General features: G+C 41.7%; 1 protein-coding gene across 3 annotated transcripts in view; it reads left to right on the top strand.

The window, feature by feature from the left end:
• kcnh3 (potassium voltage-gated channel, subfamily H (eag-related), member 3) overlaps nucleotides 1-12,745 on the top strand; it is a 648,677-nt gene extending 635,932 nt beyond the window's left edge. For 2 of the 3 annotated variants that reach the window (XM_063051908.1, XM_063051906.1), the window contains exons 13-15: nucleotides 5,700-5,806; nucleotides 9,608-9,654; nucleotides 11,391-12,745. In XM_063051908.1, coding sequence (XP_062907978.1) covers nucleotides 5,700-5,806; nucleotides 9,608-9,654; nucleotides 11,391-12,110 — 874 coding nt within the window. In that variant the 3' untranslated portion in view covers nucleotides 12,111-12,745. The remainder of the gene's footprint in view (nucleotides 1-5,699; nucleotides 5,807-9,607; nucleotides 9,655-11,390) is intronic. The other variant, XM_063051907.1, reaches the window with a different exon arrangement.
• Nucleotides 12,746-13,113: the final 368 nt, after the last annotated feature.

Genomic DNA, 13,113 nt, shown 5'->3' with positions numbered 1-13,113 from the left:
AGCCATGAAGGAAGAAGATGAAATATGAAGCCAATAATATAAAGAGTGTACAATACCATTTTTCAGATATATAAGGAGTAAAGAGTGGATATCGGCCGGCTGGAGAGGTAGTTATAGGGGACAAGGAAATGGCAGAGGAACTTAAGTATTTTGCATCAGTCTTCACTGTAGAAGACACTAGCATAACGCCAGAATTGCAAGAGAGTCAGGGAACAGAAAAGAGTATAGTCACTATTACTAAGGAGAAGATGTTTGGGAAGCTGAAAGGACAGAAGGTAGATCAGTCACCTGGACCAGATGGCCTACACGCCAGGGTTATGAAAGAGGTAGCTGAAGAGATCATAGAGGCATTAGTAATGATAGAACATAGAACATAGAATAGTACAGCACAGTACAGGCCCTTCGGCCAACAATGTTGTGCCGACCCTCAAACCCTGCCTCCCATATAACCCCCCACCTTAATTTCCTCCATATACCTGTCTAGCAGTCTCTTAAACTTCACTAGTATATCTGCCTCTACCATTGACTCAGGCAGTGCATTCCACGCACCAACCACTCTCTGAGTAAAAAACCTTCCTCTAATCTCCCCCTTGAACTTCCCACCCCTTACCTTAAAGCCATGTCCTCTTATATTGAGCAGTGGTGCCCTGGGGAAGAGGCGCTGGCTATCCACTCTACCTATTCCTCTTATTATCTCGTACACCTCTATCATATCTCCTCTCATCCTCCTTCTCTCCAAAGAGTAAAGCCCTAGCTCCCTTAATACATAATGCATACTTTCTAAACCAGGCAGCATCCTGGTAAATCTCCTCTGTACCCTTTCCAATGCTTCCACATCCTTCCTATAGTGAGGCAACCAGAACTGGACACAGTACTCCAATTGTGGCCTCCAATTAATGATCTTTCAAGAATAACTAGGTTCTGGAATGGTTCTGGAGGACTGGAAATTGCAAATGTTACTCCACTCTTTAAGAAGGGAGGCAGGCGGAAGAAAGGAAATTATAGACCAGTTAGCCTGACTTCAGTGATTGGAAAGATGTTGGAGTCTATTATTAAGGATAGGGTTTCAGGGTACATGATAAAATAGGCCAAATTCTGCATGGTCTCCTTCAGGGGAAATCTTGCCTGACAAATCTGTTGGAATTCTTTGAGAAAGTAACAGGCAGGATTGAAAAAGGATGTTGTTTGTTAGGATTCTCAGAAGGCCTTGAGGCTGCTTAACACTATAAGAGCCCATGGTATTACAGGAAAGGTACTAAAATGGATAGAAGATTGGCTGACTAGCAGGAGGAAAAGAGTGGGAATAAAGGAGGCCTTTTCTGGTTGGCAGCTGGTAACTAGTTGTGTGCCATAGAGGTTGGTGTTAGGACTGCTTCTTTTCACACTGTATGGCAATGATATGGATGAAGGAATCCAGGTTTGCAGATGATATGGAGGTAGTTAGAAAGGCACACAGTGTTGAGCAAGCAGGCTATCTGCAGAGGGACTTGAACAGATTAGGGGAATGGGCAAAGAAGCGGCAGAGGGAATATAATGTAGGAAAGTGCATGGTTATGCACTTTGGCAGAAGGAATAAAGTCATAGACTATTTCATAAATTGGGAGAAAATTTAAAAATCAGAGGAACAGAGGGACTTGGGAGTCCTTGTGCAGGATTCCCTAAAAGTTAACTTGCAGGTTGAGGTAGTAGTAAACAAAAAAGGCAAATGCAATGTTAGCATTCATTCTGAGAGGACTAGAGTACAAAAGCAAGGATGTAATGCTGAGGTTTTCTAAGATATTTGTCAGACCACACTTGGAGTATTGTGAGCAGTTTTGGGCCCCTTATCTAAGAAAGGATGTGTTGGCATTGGAGAGAGGCCAGGGAAGGTTCAGATACTTAATGGAGTTTAGAATAATAAGAGGGGATTTCATTGAAATCTATCAAATATTGGAAGGTCTGGATAAAGTGGATGTGGATAGGATGTTTCCTATGGGGTGGCAGGGGAGTTTAGGACCAGAGGACACTTTCAGAATTCAGGGACATTCTATTTAGAACAGATGTGAGAAAAATTTATTTAGCAAGAGGGTGGTTAATCTGTGGAACTCTTTGCCACAGAAGGCTGTGCAGGCCAAGTCATTGGGTGTATTTAAGGCAGGGGTAGATAGGTTCTTAATTAATCAGGGCATCAAAGGTTATGGGGAAAAGGAAGGAGAATGGGGGTGAGAGGGATAGTAAATGGGCCATGATGGAATGGTGGAGCAGTCATGATGGGCCAAATGGCCCAATTCTATTCCTAGGTCTTACAGCTGTGTGCTGGGGAGTTGTGTAGTTGGGTGTGTATAGGGGACTGGTGTGCTTAGGTGTGAGTCCAGGGACCGTTGTGGTTGGGTGTGCAAAGGGAACCAAAAATTTTATGTAAATATAAGATCTTAATTGGCTCACCAGCGTCTTCACTTGTGAGAAAGTCACAAGCAAGGAAGTGTGGTTTTAAAATAAGAGGCCAATCACTTAAAACAAAGGTGTATAGAAATTCCTTCATCCAAAAGGTAGTGAATCTTTGGCATTCTCTGTCCCTGAGGGGAGGTGGGGGAGTGGGGAGGTAGATCGTTAGATATATTTAAGTTGGAGGTAAATATCTAAAGATCAGCTTTATTTGTCATATGTACATTGTAATATCACAACATACAGTGAAATGCATTCTTTACATCAATGGCCAACACTGTCTGAGTATGTGTTGGGGGCAGCCTGCAAATATTACCATACCAACATAGTAGCATGCTCACAACCTACTAACCCTAACCCGTATGTCTTTGGAATGTGGGAGAAAATGCTCAAGATTGAGAAATGGAGGATAAAGAGGAACTAACACAGAAGAGGAGTCAAGGCTGTCATAGCTCAGTCATAGTTGAGTACGTTAAATATCAGGGCAAGCTTGAAGGGCCAAGTGACCTATTCCTGCTATTATTCAAAGTTCAAAGTAAATTTATTATCAACATAGAAACATAGAAACATAGAAAATAGGTGCAGGAGTAGGCCATTCGGCCCTTCGAGCCTGCACCACCATTCAGTATGGTCATGGCTGATCATCCAGCTCAGAACCCTGTACCTGCCTTCCCTCCATACCCCCGATCCCTTTAGCCACAAGGGCCATGTCTAACTCCCTTTTAAATATAGCCAGTGAACTGGCCTCAACTGTTTCCTGGGGCAGAGAATTCCACAGATTCACCACCCTCTGTGTGAAGAAGTTTTTCCTCATCTCGGTCCTAAAAGGCTTCCCCTTTATCCTTAAACTGTGACCCTTCGTTCTGGACTTCCCCAACATCGGGAACAATCTTCCTGCATCTAGCCTGTCCAATCCCTTTAGAATTTTATACGTTTCAATAAGATCCCCCCTCAATCTTCTAAATTCCAGTGAGTATAAGCCTAGTCGATCCAGTCTTTCATCAAAGTACCTATGTCACCATATACAACCCTGAGATTCATTTTCTTGTGGGCATATTCAGTAAATACAAGAAACACAATAGAATCAATAAAAGACCACAACCAACAGGACGGGCAAACAACTAATGTGCAAAAAAAACAAACTGCACAAATACAATAAGAAAGAGGAAAATAAATAAATAAATAAATAAATAAGTGAGCAATAAATATCGAGAACATGAGATGAAGAGTCCTTGAAAGTGAGTAAGTAGGTTGTGGGAACAATTCAGTGATGGGACAAGTGAAATTGAGTGAATTTATTCCCTCTGGTTCAAGAACCTGATGTTTGAGTTAACATGATGGTGCAGGTCCTGAGACTCCTGTACTACCTCCTTGATGGCAAGCAGTGAGAAGAGAGCGTGGCTGGGATGGTGGAGGTCCTTGATGATGGATGCTGCTTTCCTGCGACAGCACTCCATGTAGATGTACTCAGTGGTGTGGAGGCCTTTATGTTAAATGTGAGGCTAGGGCTAGTAGTAGAGCTACTAGCACTTGATGTTTCAATCCCTATGATAAGTCGACACTCTCGATGTTGGCAGTGGGCTTGGAGTGGTGACAAGGAGGGAGGGTAGTTACGTCGTCAGGGTCACCAGGTGGGCACCCTCCTTCTTTGACATTTCGTTGATAAGCCCACGACGTCTCCAGAGGGCTCAACGGTGCTACCTGGCGTCCCAGATACACCCCCCTCAGTTCCATACCCTCCTGTCTTCATCTTGCAGCCCAGTTGTTGTCTTTCCTTTTAATCCAAATCCAATTGCTGCTTTCTTCTGCTGCATTTGGCAAGGACTTGGTTGCTTGTTGGAGGGAGTGACCCCTCACCCCCATCTTCCTCAATAGACTGGTCGTAGATGTAGCAACGAATCCCCTGCATCCCACTTCTACAGGGAAAATCTTGGTCTTCCAGCCATTCTGGGCTGCTTCAGTTGCCAGTTCAGAGTACTTGGTCTCTTTCCCCTCATAAGCTTCTTCGACAGGATTGAAATCTGATCAGTTGTCACCTTGCCAGGTCAAGTTAAATTTAATCAACACACATCAAAGTTGCTGGTGAACGCAGCAGGCCAGGCAGCATCTCTAGGAAGAGGTGCAGTCGACGTTTCAGGCCGAGACCCTTCGTCAGGACTAACTTAAATTTAATCAGTTTGTTTTGTTCTGAGATGCTGGTGATTGGCAGAGAAAATCTTTCAGCTGTTTTGAAAACGCAGATAATGCTTTCTACCATTGACAGACGCCTCCTTCGCACACCCTCAAAACTTCTTGCACACAGATGATTTTACAGACTTTGGAATCTATCCCATTTCTGTCTCTACACATCCCAAAGCAAAGCAGAATAGATTGGGAACAATGCGCTCAAGACAGGGAGGGGGAGAGTGAGAGAGGGAGAGATGCCTTTCTGTGACATATGTGCAAAATGACTGGTTAAGCAGTAATAGGAAACAAATGGAGAGCCTGGCTCTCCTGAGAACAGCTTGAGCTTGTTTCATGGCACTTTGTCAGTCATGAGGGATTAGGAGCAAGAGCCCTGCTTCCAACTATAGCAAAAACTAATTAAGCATTGATGGTAAAAATAGAAGCCATTACACCTGCTAATGAGCCAATTGCAATAAACGTCAACTTGCTTTTTCAGTAAGCTGATTTTAGCTGGTAAACAGGGATTGCACCATGATCCACATGAGAATTACAGTTTACTAGCAGTAATCCACTATGCTCATAGGCTGTCTGAATTGCACCCTTTAATTAGTAGGTGGTAACCTGTATTTTTTTAATATACTGTTCATTTTTTCAGTATGGTGATTTTTTAATGAAAAATACTCTATCTGGCTATTGATCTGATGATAATCTGCACAAATCTTAAAAGTGAGACAAGTTTTTAAAAGGTGGTTAAAGAAAGCACTGGGGTTTTATAAATGAAGTATCGTATGCAAGAGCCAGGCAACAAGGATTTCAGGTGATGTAGGAAAATATCCCCTAATGAAAACTTTATTACATGGCAAGTAGATATAATCTGCAATCTATTGCCTGAGAAAGCCTTGGAATCAAATTGAATTGTTATTTTATAATAAGTACTGGAATGAGAAAGAATGAAGACCTGTAGACAAAGAGCCACACAACAGGATAAATTGGTAGCTGGACATGATGGTATAAATGGTCTCTTGCTGCTCTGTGATTCTCTTTGTGATAATAATTTTGCCTTGTGTTCTGCTGCTTTCCAATTTAATTTTGTTGTGTGTCCTGGCCAGGTTTGTGGATGGGATTGAAACTGACAACAGTGCTCCAGCTGGGCAGAAATTTGAATTCAATGCAAGGCAACTGAATGAAGACAATAGCTACTCTCAGTTAAACTCAAGTAAGTTAAATTTATAGCAATCACTTTCTGTGGAAATACCTTGCTGCAAATGCTGATAATTCAAACAACAAGCATGGTTGACACTTCTTTCTCCTCTGCTTAGATTGTGAGGACCCAAGGGGATACGGATTGATTGCGTGAGTGGGCAAAATTCTGGCAGATGCCTGATGTGAGGTTATATACCAAGGGGATATTAATTTTGTTCATGCAAGAAGAAGCATTACGTCTTGCTGCTTTATGGAGATAATTTGGCTGTCCTCATACAGAAAACACTGACATTCAGTTTGCACACACAGCTTGTCACACAGAGGCAAATGGAAAATTTGTTTTTCTATTGCAAAGCATGAAAGTTAATTAGCTTTACAGCAATTTTAGGTGAGACTAACCTTCAAGAGGACCACAGCCTTGTCTTGGTTGGAGGCACGCGTGCCTCAACCACCCGGAGGGCTACGCTGGCTGGAGTCAGGGCTGTATGGTTTGCCTCTTGGTAGGGTCACCCTTGCCAAACATGTCAAAGGGTAGAGGATAAACCAAGAGTGGTCCACCAGTCCTCCAGGTTCGGGGGTTCAGCTCAGGGCTAACAACCCTGACTGGTAAAACAAAATTGTTACGGAAACTGCAATGAAGAATCCTTCTACATCTGCATGTGATGGTATTCCTCAGTGACTTGCATGACTGACAGTAGTGAATACCAAGAGGAAATACTGACAGGATGAAGGAAGCTCTGAACACTGCCAGAGATGAGGACCTTCATTGCTGCCCTAAATGCCAGCGGTGTACGACTACTACTACGTCGACTCAGGCCTAGGGGGCCGGCATCGGGCACGATGACGGACCCTCCATGTAACAGGCAGTTAAATTCCTGCAAACTGCGTTGAATTTGTAAATGAGGGGCTATATTAGGAGCCAGTTCAGAGAAGATCAACTGTTATTTTTCCTGTAATGAAGGGATTGTCAGACAAGGAAACATTGAGCCAGTTTTGTTAGAGAAGTGAGAGGTGGTCTTACTGAAACACAAAATGCTGATTGGTATTGATAAGCTATACTGTATGTATGTGTTCTTTTTCTTGTGGAGAATCTACAACTTGGGCATATAGTTTCTGAACAATTGGTAGTTGGTTTGCAATTATCACATGTGCCAAGGTACAGTGAAGTATTTTGCATTCCCTGCCACCCATACAATACAGGTAATTTCATTATAGCAGGACATCGAGACAGTAGAAGGTAAAATAAAGTCAGCTCATTATAGGAAGGATGTGAAAACTTTAGAGAGGGTGCAGAGGAGATTTGCCATGATGCTGCCTGGATAAGAGAATATTGGTTGAAGAAGTGAGGGCTTTTCTCTTTGGAGCAGAGGAAGATGAGGGACAGCGATAGAGGTGCATAAGATTATAAGGGACATGGATAAAATGACAGTGCCATTTTCCCCAGAGTGGCAATGGCTAATACAATAGGCATCCTTTTAAGCTGAGTGGAGGGAAGTTTAGGGGAGATAGCAGAGGTAGATTTTTTACACAGAGTGGCAAGCATCTGGAATGCTCTACCAGAGATTATGGCAGAGGCTGATACAATGGGGATACTTAAGAGACTCAGATAGGCACATCGATGAAAGAAAAGTAGAGGGTTATGGGCTGAGTAGATGGGAAGGGTTAAATTGATTGTGGATTGATTGACATAGAGGCAAAGCAGTTAGTGCAAAGGTTTACAGCTGCAGCTGCCACTGACTGTAAGGAGTTTGTACGTTCTCCCTGTGACCACGTGGGTTTCCACCCAGTGCTCCAATTACCTCCCACGTTTCCAAAGACGTACGAGTTAACGTTAGTGAGTTGTGGGCATGCAGTGTTGGCGCCACAAGCATGGTGGCATTTGCGAACTGCCCCGTGACATCCCTGAAGCAAGCATGCAGTTCACTACATATTTCAATGTATATGTGATGAGTAAAGCTAATCTTTAGCGTAGGTTAAAAAGTCAGCACAGCAGCAGGGACTGAAGGGCCTGTATCGTGCTGTGTTGTGTGTTCTGTGTTTTTACACAGAGTGCAGAATGTAGTGTTACACTTGCAGAGAATGTGCATTACAGGTAGACAATCAGGTGCAAAGCCACTACAAGGTAGAGTGTGAGGTCAATGGTCCATCTTATTGTTCAAAAGGTCTATTCAAGTCATATAATACTGGTTTAGAAACTGTCCTTGAGCCTGGTAGTAAATTAGTGACCAATTTAAGATTCACCTTCTTGCAGGCATGCACAACTAATTCATAGTGGAATAATAACCATAAAGAATCAATGAAAGACTGCACCAACTTGGATGTACAAAAAAACAACCAACTGTGCAAATACAAAAAGAAAGAGGGATAATGTTAAATTAATAAGCAATAACTATCGAGAAGATGAGATGAAGTGTCCTTGAAAGTGAGTCCATAGGTTGTGGGAATATTTCAATGATGGGGCAAGTGAAGTTCAGTGAAGTTATCGAATCTGGTTCAAGAGCCTGATGGTTGAGGGGTAATAACTGTTCCTGAACCTGGTGGTGTGGGTCCAGAGGGTCCTGCGCCTTCTTCCTGAGAAGAGAGGATGTCCTGTGTAGTAGGTACCCCAACGATGGATGCTGCTTTCCTGTGACAATGTTTCGTGTACAGGCAGTCCGTGGGTTATGAACGAGATCTGTTCCTAAGTCTGTCTTTAAGTCGAATTTGTAGGTAAGTCAGAACAGGTACATACGGTTCTTATTTAGTGTCAGTTAGTCAAATGTTTGTCTTAGTATATAGTGTATATATTTTACCTTTCAGTCTTTTCTTGCTCTAAAGTAAGGCTAATAGGCATATTACGCTGATTTTGATCATCTAATCAAATTATCAATAGCTTTTCCATTTCAATAATTAAACCACTGCATTGCTTAGTAATGATCGCAGCTTTCATCGGGGCAGGGCCTTTCACATGCTCCATTATTCTCACTTTATCCTTTAAAATTGTTCCGAGCATTGACCGACTGTAGTCTAATGCTTTTCCAATGACCGGTGGCGTTTCACCTCTTTCCGATCGATTTATTATTTCCACTTTATTTTCAATTGTGATCTTTTTCCTTTTCTTTGATGCATCACCAGCACGTGCATTGGATTTACGCTTTGGAGGCATGGTAGCAAGGGTAAATAAGAGAAAAATTTAAGCCAAATACAAAGTTACGCACTCAACACAGTATTAACAGCAACGTGATCAGACTTAAAATTGCAGATGGCGTTCTCCTTCCTCGAGTCAATGAACCACTGAAGCTGCGCAATGTTTTCATGAGCGTCAGTAGTGCGTGCGTTCGTTATTACGAGCCATTGTATTTAACTCAAAATTTTAATATAATAGGCTTTATGGCAGTCCGTTCGTAAGTACAAGTTGTCCATAAGTCAGATGTTCTTAACCCGGGGACTTACTATAGTTGTGCTCAGTGGTTAGGACGGTTTTACCCGCAATGGGCCATATCCTTCACTGAAGAGGATGAATTTCTTAACTGAGTTCATAAATCTTTGGAATTCTCAGCAGGGTTGTTAAGAATATTGTGGGAAAAGAGCAAGGAAATACAGTTGAGGCCAGCATTAGTTCAGCCACAATCTTATTCAGTAGCTCAGGAGGCTGGATGGGTTGTGAGAACTCTTGCTCCTATTTCTAATGTTCTGAATACATTTTGAAAGGAAATTTTATTTTCTAGTAAGTCTAATACTTGTGCTTAGTTTACACTCATTATTTACAGCTTTTTTATATTGTATAGTATTGATTCTCATCATGTAAGTGATTGATACTTTATTTTTTTTCCAGGAGTGACAGAAGAGACCAAGCAACATATTTGTAAACTTAACCAAGAGGTGAGGCAAAACCCTTCCAACATCTTTAACTCTTTATTTTCAGTGTTCACACTGAGATGTGTTAGGTCTTCCCCACAAGAATCGAAGTCTAGAGCAGATGGAGTACAGACCCTCTCCAAAAATCTTGAAAAGATATGGGAGTGGGTTGGGGTGACAGGTGGAAATTGAGAGATTTGGTACTTGATGGTGCCACATTTTGGTATGTTGGTCTGTTTATGTGCCTGTGCGAGTAGAGACTTGGAACCACACCTTAAAATTTTAGAGCACCATGAAAGTTTAATGTAAAATCTTAAACCTCAAACCAGCATTTTTCCTCCAATAAAGAAAACGTTTAACTCCTCCACTTCCTTCCATGGTAGAGATGGCACAATGAAAGAATTGGTTCTTTGAAACAACAGAGAACCTGCATCAGAATGTGATGGGAAGTTGATTGTTGCACCATACCATAGTCAATGTGGAGTATCAACAGTGTAGTGGCCAGTGCCTGATCCACAAAGATACAACGAACACAGCTGATCTGGTTGAGTTCCAAATTGGAACCATTAGTTCTAAATGTAGAAAAGCGTGGTATGTACAGAGATTGAGTTACGTTTCATTTGACTGGGTAAGTTTACAGGGAACATCTGTAGTCAGTAATAAATTTCCCCCTAATTGCAGATAATTCAAACCCATTTTTCATCACTTGACTTGCTACACATACAGTAGGGTAAAATCATTACCACAATCAAAAACAGTAATTTCAATACTTAATAGAGATTTAAACTACAGGTCAGTAAAGCTATTAGCTGAGAGTGCGAAAGATATTGGATATCAGATCATGTAGGAAAATGGAGTTGAGATCAAGATCAACCGTGAACATAATAAATGATTGTGCTAAATGGGGCACTCCCCTGATCCTACATTTAATATACTGAACAACTGAATAATTAAAAACATATTTTCTGGGGATATAACAATGAGCATTCAAGTGGTCTGTGTCTGGACTTGAGAGAATCGAGTCTTGCTGACAGAATTTTACCCATTCTGCTCTAAGACAGAAGGCAGAGAGACAATTGGCTCCCTGATAGATTTGAATAAGTATTCATGGGCTGCAAGGGAAAAGGGAAAATTGGAGTTTGTTAGTTTCAATTGATTTCAGCTGATTTTATATATCTTATGAGAACTATTGGATATTAATTGTGTGAACCAGCAATCCTCTGCCCTGTCCTCTCAATCTTTCCCATTATCCACTCCTCTCGTCACCTCCCCTCCTCCTCTCCCCTTCCACCCTCCTACCCTACCCTCTCTTCCTTCCCTCTATCCTACCTTCTTCCAACCTTCCACCTGCTCTCACACCCCCATCATTTTACTCTCCCTCCTCCAACTCTCCCTCCCTCTCTCTCCACTTTCCATCCCTCACTCTCCTCTCTTCCTCTTCCTACCATCCTTCCCTCTTTCCGTCTTCTCCATCTTTCCTTCCTCCCGCTTGCCTTCCTTCACTCTTTTCTTCCTTCACCCTCCCACTCCTCCATCTTTGCTAAATATTTCTGTCTAACTTTGGTTTACTTGCTGCTGCCACTTATGCGTGGGAGAGAGGGGAGCTGGTGGGGGGGCGGACTTTGGGGTTCTAACATTTAACTGTTGTTCATTCTTTGGGGCACTCCTCTGTTTTCGTGGATGGTTGTGAAGAAAAAGCATTTCAGGATGTATATTGTATACATTTCTCTGACATTAAATGTACCTTTGAAACCTTCCAGATGCTGCACCTTTCTCATCAAGTCACTCAGCTGAGCAAAGACCTGCAGGATATGATGCAGCTTTTGAAGCCCTTGTTCACCTGGAACAGGCATGACTTTGCCTCTCCAGAGGTTGCGAGGAACCCCAGTCTCTCCGCTGTCTACAGCAACAGCAGTGGATTTAGCAGCATGGTGAGGTCACGGGCTCCCTCAGCCGCTCTGACTTGCTCTACGTTGCTGAGGCCCGACTTGCAGCATCGATGCTCATGGCCCGATAGTAACCTGGACCCACCAGGGTCATTAGCATCAAATGAGAACAGTCCCTCCATGAAGTTATATACTGTTCATGCCTCTTTGTCACTCAACTCCTTGATGGATTCATCAGAACCTACAGATCACAGAGGCAGTGACCCACACCTTCTGAAGCAGCCCGTGACAGCAGGAAGCTGTCAGTTACCTCATCAACAATTCCCACATGCCCCTTCACCTCCCAACACATTGGCCAATCTGGAAGAGGACAGACAACCAGGAGAACTCAGTGTCAAGAGAACTGATGCACCCATGGCATTGCGAGCAGATGCTGATTGCTTACCAGATAGAGTGGCTGAACTTCTAGGCACAAAATTAACAATGGACCCCCAAAAGGTAGAAACATGTTCTGTAGAAATGGTAAGGACATCCACTGAGGACTCTGGCAGCGACTCAATTCAGTTCATTGATGACGATGGGACAAACCTATAAAGACTGAATTTTGGAAAAAAAAAGGGTAAAGTTTGCCAGGTCTGTAACTTTTTTTTAAACTTTTTAATTTCATTTTCAACCAATTTTTGGGGAAAAATTTAAAGAATAAAATCAAGTGGACCTATTTACTTTTATGTTACCAGGTTCCAGTTCTTCAAATGAATTTGCAAACAAGTGAACTGACACAAGGATATGCAACATGATAAAGTAACAAATCAAATGGATTTCACTGTCATGGAGCCGAACAAAATTTCTGTAAAATATAGAAAGAGATACAGGCATGAACTCCCTTTAGAGATTGATTTCTACGCATGTGTTCTTCTGAATGAGCCAAAATGTGTATAGTACATACTGCTACAATATATTAGAACTGGCTGATTGATTATACATAACATAAAAGGACTTATTTTTCTACCTTTGTTACATGAAAAAAAATCTTTATACAGATTACTTTTTCCTTTCTTTACATAATGGGATAAACTTGTTTATTAAGCAAGTTTTAAATGATCAAATAAACTGCATGTAATATATACATGTCATTTATATATATGTATATTTATGCATGATGCATGCGTTCCAAGACAGCATTAGCTGGGAACCTTGGGACTGAAGGTGTATTTTATTAAAGGTGATGCACTCTGCAAAAAGTCCAAATGTAGTCCGTAATTCAAGTTTTCATTTTAGTTTGAGTAGGAACAGCAATAAAGAGAAGAAGCTGCACATCTAGAAAGAAAAACATTTCAGCTATGCATTTTCAAACAGACTAAAGCTAACATATGACACTTAGCATATTTATGTCTTTAAAGTTCTCATTGGTTTGATGGGCATTGCTATTGTTGCATTGAATCATACCCTTAATAGAACATAAAAAGGGATGGTCAAGCTTCAGAGTAATAAATTTCCCATCTTACTAAGTAAAAGAATAGGATCAATGATCAATTCTTCCGTTAAGGAGACACATTATCATATTTTATTATTGTTTGAAAATGATGATTACTAATAT

The sequence above is a fragment of the Mobula hypostoma genome, chromosome 6, assembly GCF_963921235.1.
Source record: "Mobula hypostoma chromosome 6, sMobHyp1.1, whole genome shotgun sequence".
Taxonomy (NCBI): Eukaryota; Metazoa; Chordata; class Chondrichthyes; order Myliobatiformes; family Myliobatidae; genus Mobula; species Mobula hypostoma.
This window is presented reverse-complemented; position numbering and strand designations above follow the sequence as displayed.